Genomic DNA, 20,107 nt, shown 5'->3' with positions numbered 1-20,107 from the left:
GTTTGTTTTAAGGGCTCCACGAAATGAGCTTCTTATAATAAATATACTGTTACAATAAATAAATTTAACCTTCGAATAATTATTGTTGTCCTATTACCAATGTATTATATAAATCTTGAAATTCCCGTTCCGTATATTTTAAGTCACCCAACCGTAATTTTTCCAGTGTTGAACGTACAGAGAATTTTAAGGTAGAAGCGCCTTGCTTTAATATCACGAAATAAATGGCACGTCCTGGTGTTAACAGCTACACAGGATGTTAGTGTTCTACCATTTTCCTCTTGCTTTTCGTATTTTGTGCGATGTTCTCGGGCATGCTTTAATAATTTCGTTAGAGAATTTAAGATAGCTCTTGGTTTCGTGCCAGTTGTAGCGTCCGCCATTAGGAGTATCTGGTCTGGTCCATCAGAACACAGCAAGTTATCACTGATTGGTGGATTGTTCACACAGTGCAGGTAGTTGGAATATGTGAACAGAATGGCGATCGGAAGGTCGGATTATTGATGTAAGTCAACTTGCTAAATCAGTGGATGAACTTCCTTGACCTTTCAGTTATTTCTTGGTATTATTACAGCTCGTGTAATACTTCTGGCTTAGTCAGCCATTATATTAGGCTCCAAGAAGCTGTTCCCAGAGCAGTGGGGATGCAAGTATATAGATGACGAAATGTGGTGTGAGGTACCATTCCCGTGAAAATGACCACCTTCATAATGCTACTGCTCTGTGATTGGCTGCTGTGTTCGGAACAAGGGCGCCAAAATGTGAAAATGTAGTTATTATTATTAGTTAAACTACTCATTGGAATTAGTTTATTTGTTAATATAAATATCTCTCAGCAGCTGACTATCAATCAGTCATTTTAGAATTATTAAAAACAAGTTAAATGAAAAACAAAACGCTGACGAAATTGTAGACGAAGCACTTCGGAAGCGTTCGGGTCACGCCTTTTGTGGTATGGCGCGTGAAGTGTTTCGGGCTGTTCGTCACTCTGGATTAGGCAGTCGAGATGTACAGTCATTTTGTCTGTGGCAGGATGTGTTTTTCAGCATTCAGTGTTAAAAGATTCACTCCGGTAGCCATGAGGCACAGAGACGTGCCACAAATACTGTAAAGAAACATGCTCGTAAACATTGTGTTTGATAATGTACTTTGCTGTGTCAGAAAGTGTTGTATTAAATCATGTAGTCTTCTCGTGTGGCTATATTAAAATACGCGAGTGGCATCCCAAAGAAGTGATATATAATTTCAGAACAGAAACTTGCTAAAAGTCAGTTTCAGCCTCAAGATACAGAACCCACGACCAGCGTGCTGTTTTCTGCGCTGGGGCATCAACTTTTAAGACAGCAGGTTAATGAACTATAACAGAACCTTCGTATTCCACACAGTGCAGTCGAAACGAGTAAGCGCCTCATGAGTACTGCATGCACAGAACAAATGTGCTCAGTGACATGTCATTTGCAGTAATGCAGAGGAGGTAAAGGAGGATGATGTTTATTAACAGCAACAATCAATTCATTTTTCCTTTCTTGCCGTACTCGTACGAGTTCATATCGCGAAATTGCTTATGGTGCGTCTGTAATTCATACATTTCTTTGGGATCGCTTCTTAAAGGTAAACACGACTTAAATAGGAATTGTGACACAGAGACGGCTACTTCCATCTCTCACATGACTCATTTCACGAAAGTGGGGTGAATATCGTGGTTAGTATCTGTAAAAAAAAAAAAAAAAAAAAAAAAAAAAAAGAGGCGACATTTGTTCAACTTCAGTGATTGGATTTTACGGGGAATATTGGTCATCACAATGACTAACAATGTCTCACGTTGTGGATTAAATATCATGAGAAATTTAATGGAGCACACACCAATCATTCTGATGAGGGGTTATTACAAATCTCTTTCAGTGACATTCGACGCCTGTTGGAGGATGCTGAATACAGGCTTAGGATTCTGCCTTAAAGTGACCTCTACGCTAACGAACCGTTTGTTGCATATATAAAACCAAATCTGGTCTCCCACAATTAGCTCAGCCGCCAGTGGCTGTTCGTGACCGCTACCATTAGGCGTTCACATGATACTCGTCTACTCGTATGAAACTCATAACATGTACCAAACGTAACACTCAGTTTTCGTACAAAGTGTAGTTACAATAAAAGAAATTATCTTGACAGAAAGTCAGTACATTTACCGTGTACAAAGCCCACACCTATGCCGTTCCCTGAAACAAATGAAGCAATAACCGTTTATCTGATATTTGGAATGCTTTGCCTCATGGAATTTTTCACTGAGAGCTTTGCTCATACACTCGACCTGGTCTCAATTAACGTACTTCTCAAAAACATCTTGATCCTGTTCATAATAAAGAAGTATCTCACAGCCTCTGTAGTGGTCATAGGTATCAAGCAGACAAGTGTAGAAAGCATGTACGTTTCCGAAACGACTATCTCTTGGTCGTGTCCATTTTTGCCTAATTGAAGAAGATTACTACTAACGCTCATGACTAGTGAGTTTTGCCGCCTACAGAAATAGTTTTTAGTGTTTCCTTCACTAAATTGGGTGTGCTTCTGTTGTTTTTTTGATGACCTGAACAAGAAATTGTTATTCATAGTTCGTTGTACACTCAGCATCAAAAAAGTATGGTCTAGAAATAAAATTCCCAAACGCTAACATTTCTTTTATTTCGTGTTTTACTACATAATATGTTTCTTTTGCTATGACACTTTTATTTATTTAGTTGTTTTCTTTTATTCCTCTTCCTGTGTAACGTTTCCACACATAAGACGTAATAATTTTTAACGCAGCTCAGCCAGTCAACAACTGGAGCAGATGTGATTTATGCTTTTACTGGGGATATGCTACTGACAATTTCCCCCACACAGATCCAGCAGGGCTCAGCCAACGCAAGTTGATTAGGTCTCCTTGTGGTCAGCTTGTGGACATAAGGTACGGAAACAGCTCTCTTTTTTTTTTAATTATCCCTGTTACTTCCAATAGCCCGTCAGTTTGTTTATCAGTCAATCGACGCCGTATACTTGGACCATCTGATAACTTCGCAGGTCCCAAATGCTGTTTGTCTACGCATTCTCGTGCTCGTCCTCTTCTGCACACGCTTCATGCTCTCTAGTTCTCTAACTGACAAGTCACAACATGGTTTACTCTCCACGAATCATGCAAAATAAATTTCTCAGAAACTTCAGTGCATGATTATTTTCAAATATTTATTTAAAATAGTAAATATTCGATTATTTCGATAAATCAAACACCAAATTAAGCGTAAGTATTCATGTTTTCATAATCTGCATAAATTATAAAAGTCTAATTCTGGCATTTTGGGCGGTACGACTTCCCTTATCTGTAGTGGGAAGATCTCGGCGTTATGTCCGAGCTGGAAGACACTACAGTATTCCTCAAGGAACGTTAGTATGGCAGTACAGTTTTATGGCAAAAGTCTGTGCACACCTTCTATGAAAACTAGATTCTGTCTCCTGTTTTTGGGGTAGGTATTCGCTGCTGCTGACGTCTATGACGTGAGTTCGACGACGTCTTGAGTCTCAGTATCAATTTTCGGAGAAATGGGACATAGGTTACGATGACCTTCGGCACCAGTCGTAGTCGGAATAGGTCGGTTTCTTTCGACATACCTATCTGTGATGCATCGCCTCACTGCGTTGGTACAACGAGGTAATGTCCTAGCGCATTGGACTTGCATTTGAGGGAACAACGGTTCAAATCCGCGTCCAGCCATCTAGATTTAAGTTTTCCGTGATTTCCCTAAATCGCTCAAGGATTGATTCTTTGAAAGGACACGGCCAATCAGATTTCTCTTCCTTGATGGAATGAGACTTGCGCTCTTTCTCTAATGACTTCGATGTCGACGGGACGTTATATCCAATCTATCTTCCATCCTTCTTTTTCTAGGATTCATGCTCACTTAGCCGAAAGAAATTTTCTAACGTTACTGCGACCAAAGCTGTGTCGAGGCCTATCTAATTAAAATTTAAGTAGACTTGAATCCTGTTTTTTTATACGGGGTCTTGAATATCTTAGTGTCAGACCGTTTCGCTCCCCAGATGTAATATAACGGCTGCAGTGTCAAACACATGGCAAGTTAATTACTACGAATCATATTGTAGTTCTATTCGGTTTTGTGCAAGTTCTTAGAATGCTTACCTGTTTATTCCCCATTACTCCACATGTGGCAGATTTATTCAGTAAAGAAACATCTTAGTAAAACTGTTAGATATATGACTAAAAATTATGTATTACGTAAGAAGGCTACGTGTATCGGAGACTGAAAAAATGAAAATAAAAAATTCTGGAGATGAGTTTATGTGCAAGTGGATCAGTTACATATAAAAACGGTCGCGTAGGCGAAACCGTGATTGCGAAAGTGTGACAGAGTTTGTTAAATCCAAACGACAACATTAGGAATATAAATTCAGAGTTGAAAGTAAACAAAACAAAAACAAGTCTGATGAATAGCAGAAAAAAGAATAATCGCAGCTCGTTTAGCAACAAAATCAGTGAATATACTGTAGCAGAAAGGCGACGGTCTTCCCATCTACTTAGAAAGATGACATTATACGAAAATAAGAGAATATTCAGTTGTAATCTAATGAATCATGGTGGCGTAGAAGGATGGAAAATGTTGTAGTTTATGTTGACATTCATTAATAGTAATACATTTAACAGCTGAATGTGGCACTTGCATATCGAATGAGGTGATTAGGAGCGACAGCAGCAAAAATTTAATTTATTGTCACAAATATTTATCTCATGCACATGGCTATAAATACTTTACAAGTTACTAATATAGAATACTTGAAGTATTTCCGTTATTACCAGGATTTTTTGTTGTGTTTTCAAGAGACAAAGGGAACCGGCGGGCGCACTTTGGTGGGAGTGCTAGAGTACAAGTCATTTCCACTGTGGGTGATGGTTGAGCTGCTGGTGGTGCGGCTGAATGCTCGCTGGAATTGACTGTAATCCTCTGAAGGGGGCGTGACTGTGGTGGGTGGTGCGTGTCTTGAGACAGCCAGAGGCTAAAGCCTGGTCTTACTCACAATGATGATCATAAGCCACGTCTTTTCAAGGTCATTACCGACGTCCCTGCTGTGATGTCTACCCGTGACACCACAGCTGGACCATCACTCTCCTAACGTTCGGCAGAGATCTCCCGCTGGATACGACCCTGCACCCCCTTGGCAAACTCATGTTCTTTCTTCTGGTCAGTATCATATTTTTCATCAGTCTCTCTAACTGCTGCGTATCGCTGAGAGTTCTGACAACCGGAAGACCACACACTAGGGACATGATAGTTATTCCTAAGAGCCAATCTGTAACGCTGTAAATGACACCTTAACAATTCATTCTTTAACTCTCATGTCACCGGGACGTTTCCTGCGTTCGATAGTGGCCTTTACATCTACAAATGTAAACATCCACTCCAGTCTAAGAATATGTGTTGGGTTCAAGTTGGTTCCGGTGCCCGATCCGACGTACAGCTGTGTTTATGGGAAACGCTCTGTTGCCTCCCCGCACCTCTGACTCGAAACTACAACACAGTTACCTGCAGCTCCGAGATCGGTGGACTACTATGTATGGACGGTAAGCTGTACGACTCTTTTGGCCGATATACACTATTGGCCACTAAAATTGCTACAACACGAAGATGATGCGATATTTAACCGACAGGAAGAAGATGCTGTGATATGCAAGTGATTAGCTTTTCAGAGAATTCACACAAGGTTGGCGCCGGTGGCGACACCTACAACGTGCTGACATGAGGAAAGTTTCCAACCGATTTCTCATACACAAACAGCAGTTGACCGGCGTTGCCTGGTGAAACGTTGTTGTGATGCTTCGTGTAAGGAGGAGGAATGCGTACCATCACGTTTCCGACTTTGATAAAGGTCGGATTGTAGCCTATCGCGATTTCAGATTATCGTATCGCGACATTGCTGCTAGCGTAGGTCGAGATTCAATGACTGGTAGCAGAATATGGAATCGGCGGGTTCAGGAGGGTAATATAGAATTCCGTGCTAGGTATCAACGGCCTCGTATCACTAGCAGTCGAGATGATAGGCATCTTATCCGCATGGCTGTAACGGATCGTGCAGCCACGTCTCGGTCCCTGAGTCAACAGATGGGCACGTTTGCAAGGACAACAATCTGCACGAAGAGTTCGACGACGTTTGCAGCAGCATGGACTATAAGCTCGGATACCGTGGCTGCGGTTGCCCTTGACGCTGCATCACAGACGGGAGCGACTGTGATGGTGTACTCAACGACGAACTTGGGTGCACGAATGGCAAAACGTCATCTTTTCGGATGAATCCAGGTTCTCTTTAGGCTACAATCCGATGGTCGCATGCATGATTGGCGACATCGCAGTGAACGCACATTGGAAGCGTATCCCCCGGCGTGACGTATGGGGTGCCATTCGCTACACGTCTCGGTCACCTCTGGTTCGCATTGACGGCACTTTGGACAGTGGACGTCACATTTCAGGTGTGTTACGACCCGTGGCTCTACCTTTCATTCGATCCCTGCGAAACCATACATTTCAGCAGGATAATGCACGACCGCATATTGCAGGTCCTGTACGGGCCTTTCTGGATACAGAAAGTGTTCGACTGCTGCCTGGCCAGCACATTCTCCAGATCTCTCACCAACTGAAAACGTCTAGTCAATGGTGGTCGAGCAACTGGCTCGTCACAATACGCCAGTCACTACTCTTGATGAACTGTGGCATCGTGTTGAAGGTGCATGTGCAGCTGCACCTGTACACGCCATCCAAGCTCTGTTCGACTCAATGCCCAGGCGTATGAAGGCCGTTATTACGGCCAGAGGTACTTATTCTGGGTACTGATTTCTCAGGATCTGTGCAGCCAAATTGCGTGAAAATATAATCACATGTCAGTTCTAATAGAATATATTTGTCCAATGAATACCCGTTTATCATCTGCATTTCTTCTTGGTGTAGCAATTTTAATGGCCAGTAGTGTGTTATAAATTATGTGACTGGTTGAGGCATTAAATCTTGCTGTTAGCAGTAGGCGAGACTAGAAATCTACGGAACAGCCTATTATGATGACGGGACAGATTCGTTGTAATATACGCCATCACATACATGATTAGTTATCTTGTCACTGAGAGGAGCTCTAAAGGGAAATACTTCTATAAGGAAATGCTACAAATCATAGGCGATTTCGTGCCTATAGGATCCTCTTTGGATACGTTTCTGGAAAACGTCTAGCGCAATGCTATTAGGTCGGTGCATAAGTTCGTAGCGTTTTACCGTAAGTTTAATAATCCAACAGGTACTCAGAACAGAGACTTTAGTCATGTATAATGTATTCTCCTTCACACCTTTCATCAGTCTCACAAGGCTGTGGTAACCTTTCAATACCGCGACTGTAGAAACCACAGGGATAGATCTGGCCGAGGCACGTTAGGAGGGCAATTTCGTCTGGAAAGGCAGTTCCTCGGAGTTTGTTCTGTAGAAAGTGGGAAAGGTGAAAATCTGACGGCACAAGATAACGTGAATAACATCGGTGAAGAAGGCATCCCAACCCAACTCCCGTAGAGTGTTTTTTGTCAGTCTAGCAGAATGCACTCTGGCATTATGATGAACTATCCTAAGTTCATGCAGTCGTTGGATTTCCTCAGACGTCTCCGTTATGGACAATAAATGTCAGCAGTGATATTGACACTTCCGGGAAGCAATCGTAGTACACCATACTGTCGGTGTTCCACCGGATTCATAACATTACCTTTTGTGGATGCACACAGGACTTTTTAGGGGGAGTTGCTGCTTTCTTTCGGCACAAACATTCCTTTCTTTTCCTTATATTAGGGTAGAGATTCCATTCCCCGCAGTCAGTAACGAAGGAGCTTGGGAATGCTAGGTGTTGTTCACGACCCAATGGATGACGACCCCCCGATTTTGTGATTTTGGTCTACAGCATGCGGTATACATACACCTGAGTGTAGAATATTCCCCATTTTATTCAAATATCGCACGATGGTAGGAATGATCACATTTGGCAGTTCTCCAGTGTGACGTGGATCATAGAGGATTAATGCGCTTAAACGATCTTGAGCTTACTCCGAAGGTCTTCCTGAACGTGGAGAGCCACTAATGTTAAAACGGTCCTCCTTAAAACGAGAAAACCATTTTCTTGCCGTGCTCCAGTGGCATTATCACTGGCCTGTTTGGCTGAGCAGTTCTAGGCGCTGCAGTCTGGAACCGCTCGACCGCTACGGTCGCAGGTTCAAATCCTGCCTCGGGCATGGATGTGTGTGATGTCCTTAGGTTAGTTAGGTTTAAGTAGTTCTACGTTCTAGGGGACTGATGACCTCCGATGTTAAGTCCCTTAGTGCTCAGAGTCATTTTAACCATTTGAGTGGCATTGTCGCCATTCATGGTGCGAATGTTTCTTTCTGCCTCTTCTGCAGTCACTCCTCTACCGAACTCAAACAGGCGAACATGTAGAAAATGTTCCGATCTATTCATTTGGCACTCCATTTTCTAGCTTGCACAGCTCCGCTCAGTATCTCCAAATGACAAAATGACAACTGTTTTTTGAGTCAATAGTCTTCAGACTGCTTTGATGCGGCACGCCACGAATACTCTCCTGTAGCAACTTCTTCGTATCAGAGTAGCACATGCAACCTACGTCCTCGATTATCTGCTGGCTGTATTCTGTCTTCCTCCACAACATTTGTCATCCAAAGCTGTGTCCACTACTAATAAAGTTATTCCCTGATGTGTTAATAGACTTCCTATCATCCTGCCCTTCTTCTTGTCAGTGTTTTCCACATATTCCTTTCCTTTACAATTCTGCACAGAATGTCCCAATTCCTTACCTTATCTGTCCACCAAATTTTCAACATTCGCCTGTAGCAACACATTTCATACGCTTCTAATCTCTTCTGTTCCGGTTTTCCCACAGTTCATGTTCCACTACCGTACAATGCTGTGCTCGAAATGACATTCTCAGAAAGTTCCTCGTCAAATGAGGGCCTATGTTTGATACTAGTAGACTTCAGTTGGTTAGGAATGCCGTTTCTGACAGTACTAACCTGCTTTTGATGTCCTCTTTCCTCCGTCCGTCATTGGTTATTTTGCTGCCAGGTTATAAAATTTCTTAACTTCATTTAATTCGTGACCATCAACTCAGATGTTAACTTTCTCGCTATTCTCATTTCTGCTACTTATCATTACTTTCGCATTCCTTAGATTTACTCTTAATCCATATTCTGTACTCACGTTCATTCCAATAAGCAGATACCGTAATTCCTCACTTTTACTGAGGATAGCGAAGGCATCAGCGAATTGTATCATTGATACCCTTTCACCCTGAATTTTAGTTCAAATCCTGAACCTTTCTATTAGTTCTATCATTGCTTCTTCGATATACGGACTGAAGAGTAGGGGCGAAAGACTACATTCCTTTCTTACACCCTTTTTAGTCCATGCAATTGGCTCTTAGCCCTCCACTCTTATTATTCGCACGTAGCTCTTGTACATCTTGTATTATACCAGGCCCCGTATAATTACCCTATTTTCCCTATAATTTCGTATATGTGGCACCATTTCACATTTTTGAACGCTCAAGTCGGGAAATCTTGTAAACGCGTCTTGACGTTTCTTTAGTTTTGTATCCTTACTAAACGCAACGTCAGAATTGCCTCTCAGGTGACTTTGCGTTTCCTAAGGCCAAACTCGTCTCATCTAACTCATTCTCAGTTTTCTTTTCAGATCCTCTGTATATTATTCTTGTCAGCATCTTAGATGCATGAGCTATTAAGCCGATCGTGCGATAATTCTCGTACCTGTCAGCTCTTGTAGCCTTCGGAACAGAATGGATGATATTTTTCCGAAAGTTTGATGTAATATCGCCAGTTTCATACTTTTTACACAGCAACATCAGTAACCGCTTTATTGACACTTCCACAATGATTTTAGAAGTTCTAATGGAATGTTGCCTACCCCATCTGTCGTACATGATATTAAGTCTTCCAGAGCTCTTTTAAATTCTGATTCTAATAACGGACCCTCTATCCTTCTAAATCAACTCCCGTTTCTTCTTCTATCACATCAGACAAATTTTCGCCCTCAGTGTACTCTTTCCGCGTATCCTCTGTCCTTCCTCTGCATTTAGCAGCAGAATTCCAGTTGCACTGTTAATGTTTCCACGCCTGCTTTTCATTTCACCTAAGGTTGTTTGGCTTTTCTATATGTTGAGTCAGTCCTTCCGACAATCCTTTCTTTATCGATTTCTTCACATTTTTCATGCAGCCATTTTGTCTTAACTTTCCCGCTCATCCCACTTATGTCATTCCTCAGTGACCTCTACTTCTGTACTTCTGAATTTCCCTGAACCGTTTGGTACTTATGAATTTCATCGATCAACTGAAATACTCCTGTTACCCTTGGTTTCTTCGCTGTTACCTTTTTGTACCTACATTTTTCTCTCCGTATTCTGTGGTTCAAAAATGGTTCAAATGGCTCTGAGCACTATGGGACTTAACATCTATGGTCATCAGTCCCCTAGAACTTAGAACTACTTAAACCTAACTAACCTAAGGACAGAACACAACACCCAGCCATCACGAGGCAGAGAAAATCCTTGACCCCGCCGGGAATCGAACCCGGGAACCCGGGCGTGGGAAGCGAGAACGCTACCGCACGACCACGAGATGCGCACCGTATTCTGTGATTTCCTTTTCAAATTTACTGCCTACTGAGCTATTCCTTATTGCAGCATCTATAGCCTTAGAGGATTTGAGGTGTATCTTTTCATCCCTCAGTACTTCCGTATCCTACTTCTTTGCATCTTGCTTCTTCCTGATTGTCTTAAATTTCAGCCTATTCTTCATCACTACTACACTGTGATCTGAGTCTATACTGCTTCTGGGTACGCCTTACAATCTAGTATCAGATTTCGGAATGTCTGTCTGACCATGACCGTCGAACGAGATGGTCTTTTATTACTAATCGAGGACGGTGTCCCGATACCACGCGCCCAATTCCGAAATAGCAATATACAAACTCAAATAGCAATTCTGAACTACAAATAAAAATGACAATCGAGAAATAAACAACATGCAAAGCAAATACGCTACAAACTAAAGGACCGGCCTAATATTTGTAGTAGGTAGGTAGTATTGCTGATGGTATGGTTTTCTAGTACAGTGTGGAATCAACGTCAACGAACTGGAAAGTGCCATTAACAACAGATTCACGGAAACATGTGACGTTCACTGCAGGATATTGTGAGCAGGGCTTCCAAATGCGAAGGTGAGGGAAAGAGATTAATGTATTGCTGTTACAAAAACCACTGAGTTCACAAATTTTCAGAACTGTCTTAATTTCAGATACTTCACTTTGTTACGAGCTCTCATCCAATGACAGCTGTCGTTTGTGAAAACGAGTGATTTAAGAGAAACTTTTTCCACCTCAATTCGAATAGTAACGTGGTGTGAATAAGACAAAAGGCATGATTCACCAAAACGTTAAGGTATTAGCATATATGCAACTTGAGGACTCAAATATATTTTTCATCCAGTCAGTTCAGCGTCGTTGGTCAGCACAGCTTCCTCCATAGAAGCCCATGTGCCGTTGTGGAGTCTGAAGATGATCCTTAAGGATTGAAACCAGTCACTCCAATGAAAAGAAAATCGCGATCAGGACTGTGTTTTTCAATTATAATATTAATGAAAGAACACTGACAATGTTTTCTAAAATTCTAGTTGTAATACGTTTTCTGGTGACTACTGAAATACGTAATTATACTTATGAAAATATCACTAACTCTTATTTTATTATTACACAAATTTTCAACTACATTTCATAGGTTTCCTTAATAAGTGTGTGAGTGGGCGGGGGGGGGGGGGGGCTGGTTCATAACGTGAGACAGCTACATAGCACACAATTTGTTTGCTGTAGGTGATGGAATAGGATTTAATGTTCTGTGCCGCTTTCTCGTTCAAACGACATTTTTCGTCATGACATTCCTCTTCTTCGCTCTCTTCTGCTTCTTACATCCTCTCTTGTGATTATCAAAGTATAGATAGTTGCCGAATATAAACTCAGTGCTACACCGAAAAAATAGTATCGGCATACCGTTAAGCTGACGTAAGCAATTACTAATTAAATCGTTTTGGATATGTTTGCGTATTACAGCATATTCTAACCACATTGTAGCCAAAACTTAATCAAAATAATCAGAAATTACCATTATTTCTCGATTTCATGCTCACAATACGATAAACAATTTTCTTTAGCCAGGTGTTGAAACATACCGGGTGATCGCAAAAACGGAAAAATATTTGCTCTGAAACAGCACGATGTAAGGTATGCACTATGATCAGTCCCAACACGGTTAGTTAATACAGTGAGCCAGAAGAAAATAAAAGAAGCATTTAACATATATGCCACATAAGGATTGATGAGGTTAATAAGTGCCTTATGAAGCATACGATATCTCTCTTTAGACCTGTTTTTAAATGTGTGAAATACCTTCCTCTGGGCGTTGACGCAAATGTGGAACCATGATTCTTTCCGTAGTGGACTGACAAGACAGCCAGTCCACAGTGACGGGTAACCGAATGGCACGCGTTTAATTCACGCAGGCTTGCTTAAGTCTGAAACAGGATACGTAATGAATGCTATAAAGAAAAGTACGTAGCTGCTGGAATACTTAACTTTAATCCATCATTTGTATACAGCATTCTTGATGATAGAAGTGAGACTCTCTCTAGAAATGGTTAATGGCGCCTTGCTAGGTCGTAGCCATGGACTTAGCTGAAGGCTATTCTAACTATCTCTCGGTAAATGAGAGAAAGGCTTCGTCAGTGTAGTCGCTAGCAAAGTCGTCCGTACAACTGGGGCGAGTGCTAGTACGTCACTCTAGAGCTGCCGTGTGGCGGCGCTCGGTCTGCAATTACTGACAGTGGCGACACGCGGGTCCGACATGTACTAATGGACCGCGGCCGATTTAAAGCTACCACCTAGCAAGTGTGGTGTCTGGCGGTGACACCACACTTTCTGTAGGCGTACTTTCGACACAAGAAACACCGTATAGCACGGATTTATGCAAGGACAGAATCTGTTTCATTTGGCTGCATGCCAGATATGCTAATAATGTTATTATCTAGCCGTTGTATATTTACAATGTTTACGATTTACTGTTTTTTGTTTTCCTTTCTTTTCCTCTGCTGACCTTTTTTTATTTTCTTCTACATAGTCCACTGTATGACGGTTCCCTTTTGAACTTTGACTTCTCCACGTTATAGAAATATACAGATGTATCGCGATTCGTTACGAATTTAAGGTTGACTCCATATCACAATAGTAAGCAGAGATTCAAATACTTCACACAACAATCATTTCATAACAGACGTTACGCAGTTTATTATTATTTTTATTATTATTGTTAGTATTATGTAATATATGGCAGACGAAATTGTGAACCACTCATTAGAGCTATATCACTGAGATAACAGGTATTTTAGTACCATAATTTTTTAACCTATCCTACGCCCTTATGCTAATGTTGGATTTGAGTTGTAACTGTAGTGTAAAAATGGTTATGGTCCTTTTTTACAGATAGAAGTTTCAGTATAGGACCGAAAAAGATGAATGATAATTTTAAAGTAATAAGGAGTAACTGATATCCGTCACTGACCTGTAACAACTCTAGGAATAACGCACTCTTCAAACCCTTACTATGTGTAAGACTGGCATAACAACGCCTCGGATCCCTGCACACTATCTTCTTTCCCGTAACCTTCCGTTCCCGGAATCTTCAGGGGATAGAAGCTAACAAATGTATCCGTCCTGTAGGAAATTCAAGACGTAAGGTAACGAGAGCCACTCCTGCGCCGGGCATCCAGTTCGCTTTAACAAGGCCGAGCTCTTCCACCTCCCCCGAGTCTTCAGCTCGGTCCGTACTCTGCAGTAGCTAACTGTGCTTCTGAGCTGAGACAGAAGGTTTACCCCGCAGATTCCTCCAGGGGAGTAAGGTCTCCCAAACTCTGTGATACAGAGATTCATTATAGAAACGAATTACATCCCACCAGCCATAGTTAAGGACTTCTCTTGTTTTTCACATAGCTCTGCTGAACAACTATTAATAAAGCTCTTGAACCATCTGATAGTAAAGATAATTTCTCGTCACAGTGAGGTATGTGGGCACACGGAAGGAAATTAAGACACTCCGATCATTGTTTTTATGTTCTGGATGGTATTTTCATATATTTATGATTTGTTTAATGTGAATCATTGGTTAAGAATTTTTTTAAATTGTTCTTGGTGCTGTGGTAAGCATACACTGTTTTCGTAATTGGAAGTAACAATTTAATGCCTTTTTTCCCCGTTTCTTCTTATTCCATGAAAACCAAACGAGCTGTCTGACAAGTAAACCTACCGAAGGGATACACTTCGATTTGGATCTGCTTTGGATAGTCGTAGTGTCGAACAAAAGAAGAGACTTAACGGGGTGAAACACTGCCTTCAAACAGCTGAGTTTAATATTTGTGAATGAATACCGCTGAAAAAGTAACAGACATAAAAAACTGGAAATAAAATTACTATGAATTTTAATGTGGGTTACAACGCTGCACCCACATTTTTGTAAAAAAAATTAGTGTTTCTCGAAGCTCTTTCCCATTCAAGATTTTTTTACCTGAACAGTTATGCGCTTTCTCATTAATATACAGATTTAAAATGATGTTAAAACAATAATTTACAAACAATTTCAAAAGGTTGAAAAGGCTACAATTTGAAAATAAAAAATTGGGAAATATAAAAAGAAAAGAGAGGCGCATCTCAGTATATTTTATATTTCATAAAATTAATAGAAATTAGATTGGGAAAGATTTATTAAATAACCAAACATGGCAACTGGCATTGAAGCAGACACAAGTCGGGCGAGTCTACAGCAATATAAAGATATTTCTATCTTTTTCTCTGACAAATGCGTCTTTTGAATAGTACTTCATTATATACCATTGATTTTTGTGTTAACGATGCTATACGTTTTTGGTGTAGTTAGGTATAACCACAACACGACCAACAGACTGAACATAACTAATGGGCTCTGGCTAAGGCAGCATGCTGAAACGGGAGCGTTCAGTCTGAGTTGCTTCGGGCGCGTACACATTCTGAAATCACTCTGCGTTTTCAAACCGTACGAAGACACCGGGGCTGTTTCCACGTCTTTCGGGCATCGGCTGTCGTGACGGAACTCTCGGTGCTGACGGTACTGGTATCAGAGGAACAGGTGACAGGATCCCTGACAAGAGGCAACAGTGGAACTGCTGGTTCGGCCACAAACGACGGATGTCCTCGCTCGCACGGTAGCGGAGAATCGGCAGCAGCAGGTCATGTGATGCAGAGGTGGACAGGCTCGAAGGCATTGTGTGACATCTGGTGGCTTCCGGCTGTCCACGCGAAGGCAAAGCTGTTCATGGTGCTTAGAGCAGAGGGTGTCCTCCGTGTGGATGTAACAGAGACGCCGCCCCTTGCATTTGCCGATGGCAGCTGGAATCTGTTTATGGCGATGTACGAAAACACGCCCTCAGACAGCTACACCCGCCCGGAAAAGGCGCATGGATGGATGTTCAGGTGGAGTACCCCAGAAGGTGCAGCGGTGTCCTAGGCTGGCACCCACGGAGTAGCTCTGCCGACATCCTCTCACGTGAAACTGAACAAGCAGAGAAGCAGATCTAAGGCAACGACGGACGCTGAGTTGCAACATACGTTTTTATCTGAGTCTTCAACGTTCGCACTAGGCGTTCCGCCACAGCATTAGATTGCGGGTGGAAGAATGTTGCGGTAACCTCGTTAAACTTACAAACTTATATGGACTTGGACTCTCCTCCGCTTTATCCATGTGTCACAAAAGTTAGTAAATTACAGTAAACAGAGCATTTTTATTCACAGACAATTCTCTGCCCCAGTGAGCGACAAGTCAGTAGTTCGGCCACGTACATTTCCTGCTGCAATTTACGGCTGCCTTTTGGAGTTCTCAGAGCTCCCGCTACGATTTTTGCAAAAAAATTAGCAGCGTACGTCCCAGGCTGTGCAGACTATTAGGATGACACGATAGTTTCCGGTGTCTCCACTTAGGAACATTTACAAAATCTCCGTACTCTTTCGTGTTCTCCAAGCGACCGGGTTGATGTGTAATTTACAAAAATGTCAGTTTTATAATCCTGCTATCGTCAATCTTGAATCTGAAGTTACTGCATCAAAATGGTTCTGTGGTTCATTTAAATTTTTAATTTCTTTTTTTTTTACTTTCAAATTTTCGCTTATTGGTGCTATGTTTTCTGTACATGTAAGGTGAAGAGTGCAATATTGAAAGTTGAAAATCTTTGCTTTGTACGTGAATAATGTATGTAAAATATTATGTAAATTGTTTATTACATGAAATAAATATCTGTTAACATTTGTATTTAAAAATATTTGTGTGTATTAACTATTCATGTTGATGTAAATGATCACGCTTAGGAATGATGTAAGGATCTGACGCATTTCACGGGAATCACAAAATGCCACAAACTCTTCCGATGAATATTGGGGGCCATTATGTGACACTAACGTCTTGGACAAGCCTTCTACGGAAAAAACTTTGAACATGGCTGCGGCGGTGGTAGTGTTTGACGTGGAAATACAACGAATGACATACACAAAACGAGAATGTGAGTCAGTGATCAACATCCAATAAGCGCTGAGGAAGAGGCCACAGAAATTAATATGTGTACTGTCCCTTTCATGCGACGACATTAGTCAAGGAGGCAACGACGCCGAAGGAGCTGCTTTGTGCGTTGCACACTGTGAACAGGGGGCAACCAGGCGGGCAACGTCACCGCCCAAGACGAGCCAATACACGTGTCGACGAGCCAACGCTTTTGTGTGTGATTCACCCCAATGATTTGCATGTAATAAACGTAGAACTTCCAAACGTACCACTGAGAGGCTGAGTGATCCACATCTAAAAGCAGAGAACCATCCACAACAGAGAATCGATGTCGAAACATGTAATTATTACGGTGTCGGAAGCATGTGAAGGTGGTGAATCCGATAAACTATGTTTCACGAATGTTATGGCCTTCCACCATACGGGATCCGAAGCCACAGCTTTAGCGATCCGAATGATAGTTACAGGAAAACCATGAACTGTCTGCTGTGCACCGAAATCAATGTAGAAACAAAGCAAAGCAATTCCTCCTGATGAATTCCTGGGCCCGGAATGGCAGGCAGACGGGACAAAGCATTCGCATACGCGTGTTGATTCGTGGGGCGGAAATGAATCTCGTAGTTGCAACGTGAAAGGAAGACAGCTCAACATTGAATGCTATGTGCCGCTTGACCTGGTTACCTCTTTGGAGCACGGTGGTATACATAGTATACCACCTTTTGAAAATTTTCTTGGCTCTTTGCACAGTGGTTTAACTGCACGACCACCACTCTAATATGCTCACCTAGTTCTCTACTTATCAGACAGATGGCACTCACTGCCTATAAGGAATCAGTTCCCGCCAAGAATTGCATAGATTACAACTGTGAAAGCTGCGTGCTGAGTTGTGCATGGTTTTTGCGTGTGAATAGTGGTTTATAACGAATTTCTTGTTGCGCCTGTGTTTTTTCCATATCTTGGACGTCACAGCTACGGTATGAACCCATGTATACATTCATATGCACAATCTTCCGTTATTTATATACAATTTATTTTGGTGGTATATTATTTGTACCACCGTGCATGTAGCAGTATTCTATTGCATTTCGTTTCCTAGTATAAAATTCGAAATCCTCCGCTACAAAGTTTAGTTTTTAATTGTGTTGTGACTTATTTTAGCTCTTTCTCCATTTTGTTTTGCTTACGTATTCTTTACTTGGATTCAGGCTGTTGTTTGAAAATGAAAATGTCAAGAAGAGGCTTACGAGATGAAGAAATCGAACGATTATTGTGTGAAATTCCATCAGACGAGGATTCCACTGTTGACACCACAGATGACGAATCTGATTATGAAGCAAGCATTGTTGCGGAGGCTATTGTGTCGTCTGAAGGCGAAGTTTCAGAGAGCGAGGAAGAAAGTGAGTCCACTCCGCCAAAACGCGCTGCTGACACAGCGCCAACTTGGGGACAACAATTCAATGCTACCTCAGGAATGCAGTTCGACAGTGAATCAGGACCAAGTGCTTTTATTAGGGACATTGATGATCCAGAACCTATCGATATATTCGAAAAAATATTTCCAAAAGAGCTAGTTGAGCTAATCGTTTTCCAAACAAATTTATATGCGACGCAATCTGGCAAGTCTTTCACTCCAACAACTGACAATGAAATACGAACTTTCCTGGGAATCAACATTTTGATGGGTATAAAGCGTATGCCAGCATACAGAGACTACTGGTCTAGTGCCCCAGAACTTCATGATCGTTATATTGCATCTCTGATGGCAGTAAATCGGTTTGGATGGTTACTGAGGAACATTCATCTGAATGATAACACATTGCATCCAGAAAAAGGACACCCAGGTTATGACAAACTGTACAAGCTGCGACCAGTGATCAAGATACTATCTGAATCTTTTTCCAAGTGTTACCAACCCAGCAAACACCTAGCAATTGATGAGTCAATGATCAAATTCAAAGGCCGCAACAGTATGAAACAATACATGAGAGATAAACCCATAAAGCGTGGTTACAAAGTGTGGATGCTGTGTGACAAGACCTCTTACAACTTGAAATTTGATATTTACACCGGAAAAGTAGGTGACACAGTGCAAACAGGCCTTGGGGAGCATGTAGTGCTGAGTTTGTCCTCTGAACTCGTAAATAAAGGCCATTATCTTTATTTCGACAACTATTTCAATAGCTATAACTTGTTGGCTGGTTTACAGCAGAGAAACATATATGCCTGTGGGACAGTTCAACCAACAAGGAAACATTTACCCAAATTAAAAACAGACAAAGAATTAAGCAGAGGTGAATTTGACTGGAGGGTCAGCAACTGTGGCATCCTCTACTTGAAGTGGAAAGATAAGAGAGCTGTTCATCTCCTTTCAAATTTTCACAGTCCTGAAGTTACTACAGTGACTCGCCGTGAAAGAGATGGTTCACGCATAGAGCTACCTTGTCCTCAAGCAGTGATGGATTACAATGCACACATGAACAATGTCGACAAGTTCGACCAACTGAAAAAATCATATGAAATAAGCCGGAGAAGTAAAAAGTGGTGGCACCGAATATTCTTTCACCTGCTTGATGTCAGTATCGTCAACAGCTATATAATTTGGAAGGAACTAGGCGATAGAGAAAAAATGACTGCCAAAGTCTTCAGGATGAGTATCCTGCAAAGCTTAGTAACCCAGAAAACACCATTGAGGCCATCTAGACTTCATGAGAGTCAAGTCCACGTAAAGAAAAACAAGCCATATGTTTCCTCACGCCAGCGTCTCGACAATTCATCCCACCAGCCAGAGCGTACTACCGCCAGACGTTGTGCGAAATGCAGTACAAAAAAGAAGCAAGTGCGCACTTTCTGGATGTGCGCTGAATGCAAAGTGCCTTTGTGCCTTAGCAAAACAAAAAGGTGCTTTCAAGATTTTCACAAAAAGGAATAAGAAACATATTTTATTTGTAAGGTTTGTAATTTGATTTTGTATTGTAAATGACCAATTGCCAGAAATAAAATTATTTTACATTAATTATACTAATTATTACTGCTTAGAGTAGAATTTAAAGGTGAGTTACAAGCACAAACCAAGATATCTCAAAAACTTTAGGTACGGCCCTAAGTGGCATGGTGGTATATTATATATACCACCATCTAAAACCAAAATCAATACAATAAAAAATTTTAATTCATGTTTTCCTTTATTAGCAACCCCACCAGACATAGAAAATGCATGTTTTATTAAAAAATTAATTAAACATAAAATCTGTGCATCAAAGAGTTACAACGCAGAAGGGCTGAATAAAGAATCTAGTGGTGTTTGATCGGTGACCAGGTGGAGTTTGGTACCATAATGAAAACATGGAGTTTCTTCACAGCATATCCAATCTCTAAAGCTTCCCTTTCTATCTGG

The 20,107-nt window shown here is 41.4% G+C and overlaps 1 protein-coding gene across 1 annotated transcript in view; it reads left to right on the top strand.

Annotated features, from left to right (window-relative positions):
• Positions 1 to 17,938: 17,938 nt before the first annotated feature.
• The window catches only part of LOC126188806 (piggyBac transposable element-derived protein 4-like), a 156,769-nt gene continuing 154,600 nt past the window's right edge, over positions 17,939 to 20,107 (top strand). The window contains exon 1 of the mRNA XM_049930419.1: positions 17,939 to 19,244. Within this exon, the coding sequence (XP_049786376.1) occupies positions 17,939 to 19,244 (1,306 nt within the window). The remainder of the gene's footprint in view (positions 19,245 to 20,107) is intronic.

This window comes from Schistocerca cancellata, chromosome 5 (assembly GCF_023864275.1).
Source record: "Schistocerca cancellata isolate TAMUIC-IGC-003103 chromosome 5, iqSchCanc2.1, whole genome shotgun sequence".
Taxonomy (NCBI): domain Eukaryota; kingdom Metazoa; phylum Arthropoda; class Insecta; order Orthoptera; family Acrididae; genus Schistocerca; species Schistocerca cancellata.
Note: the sequence above shows the minus strand (reverse complement) of the source record. Positions and strands in the feature narration are given on the sequence as shown.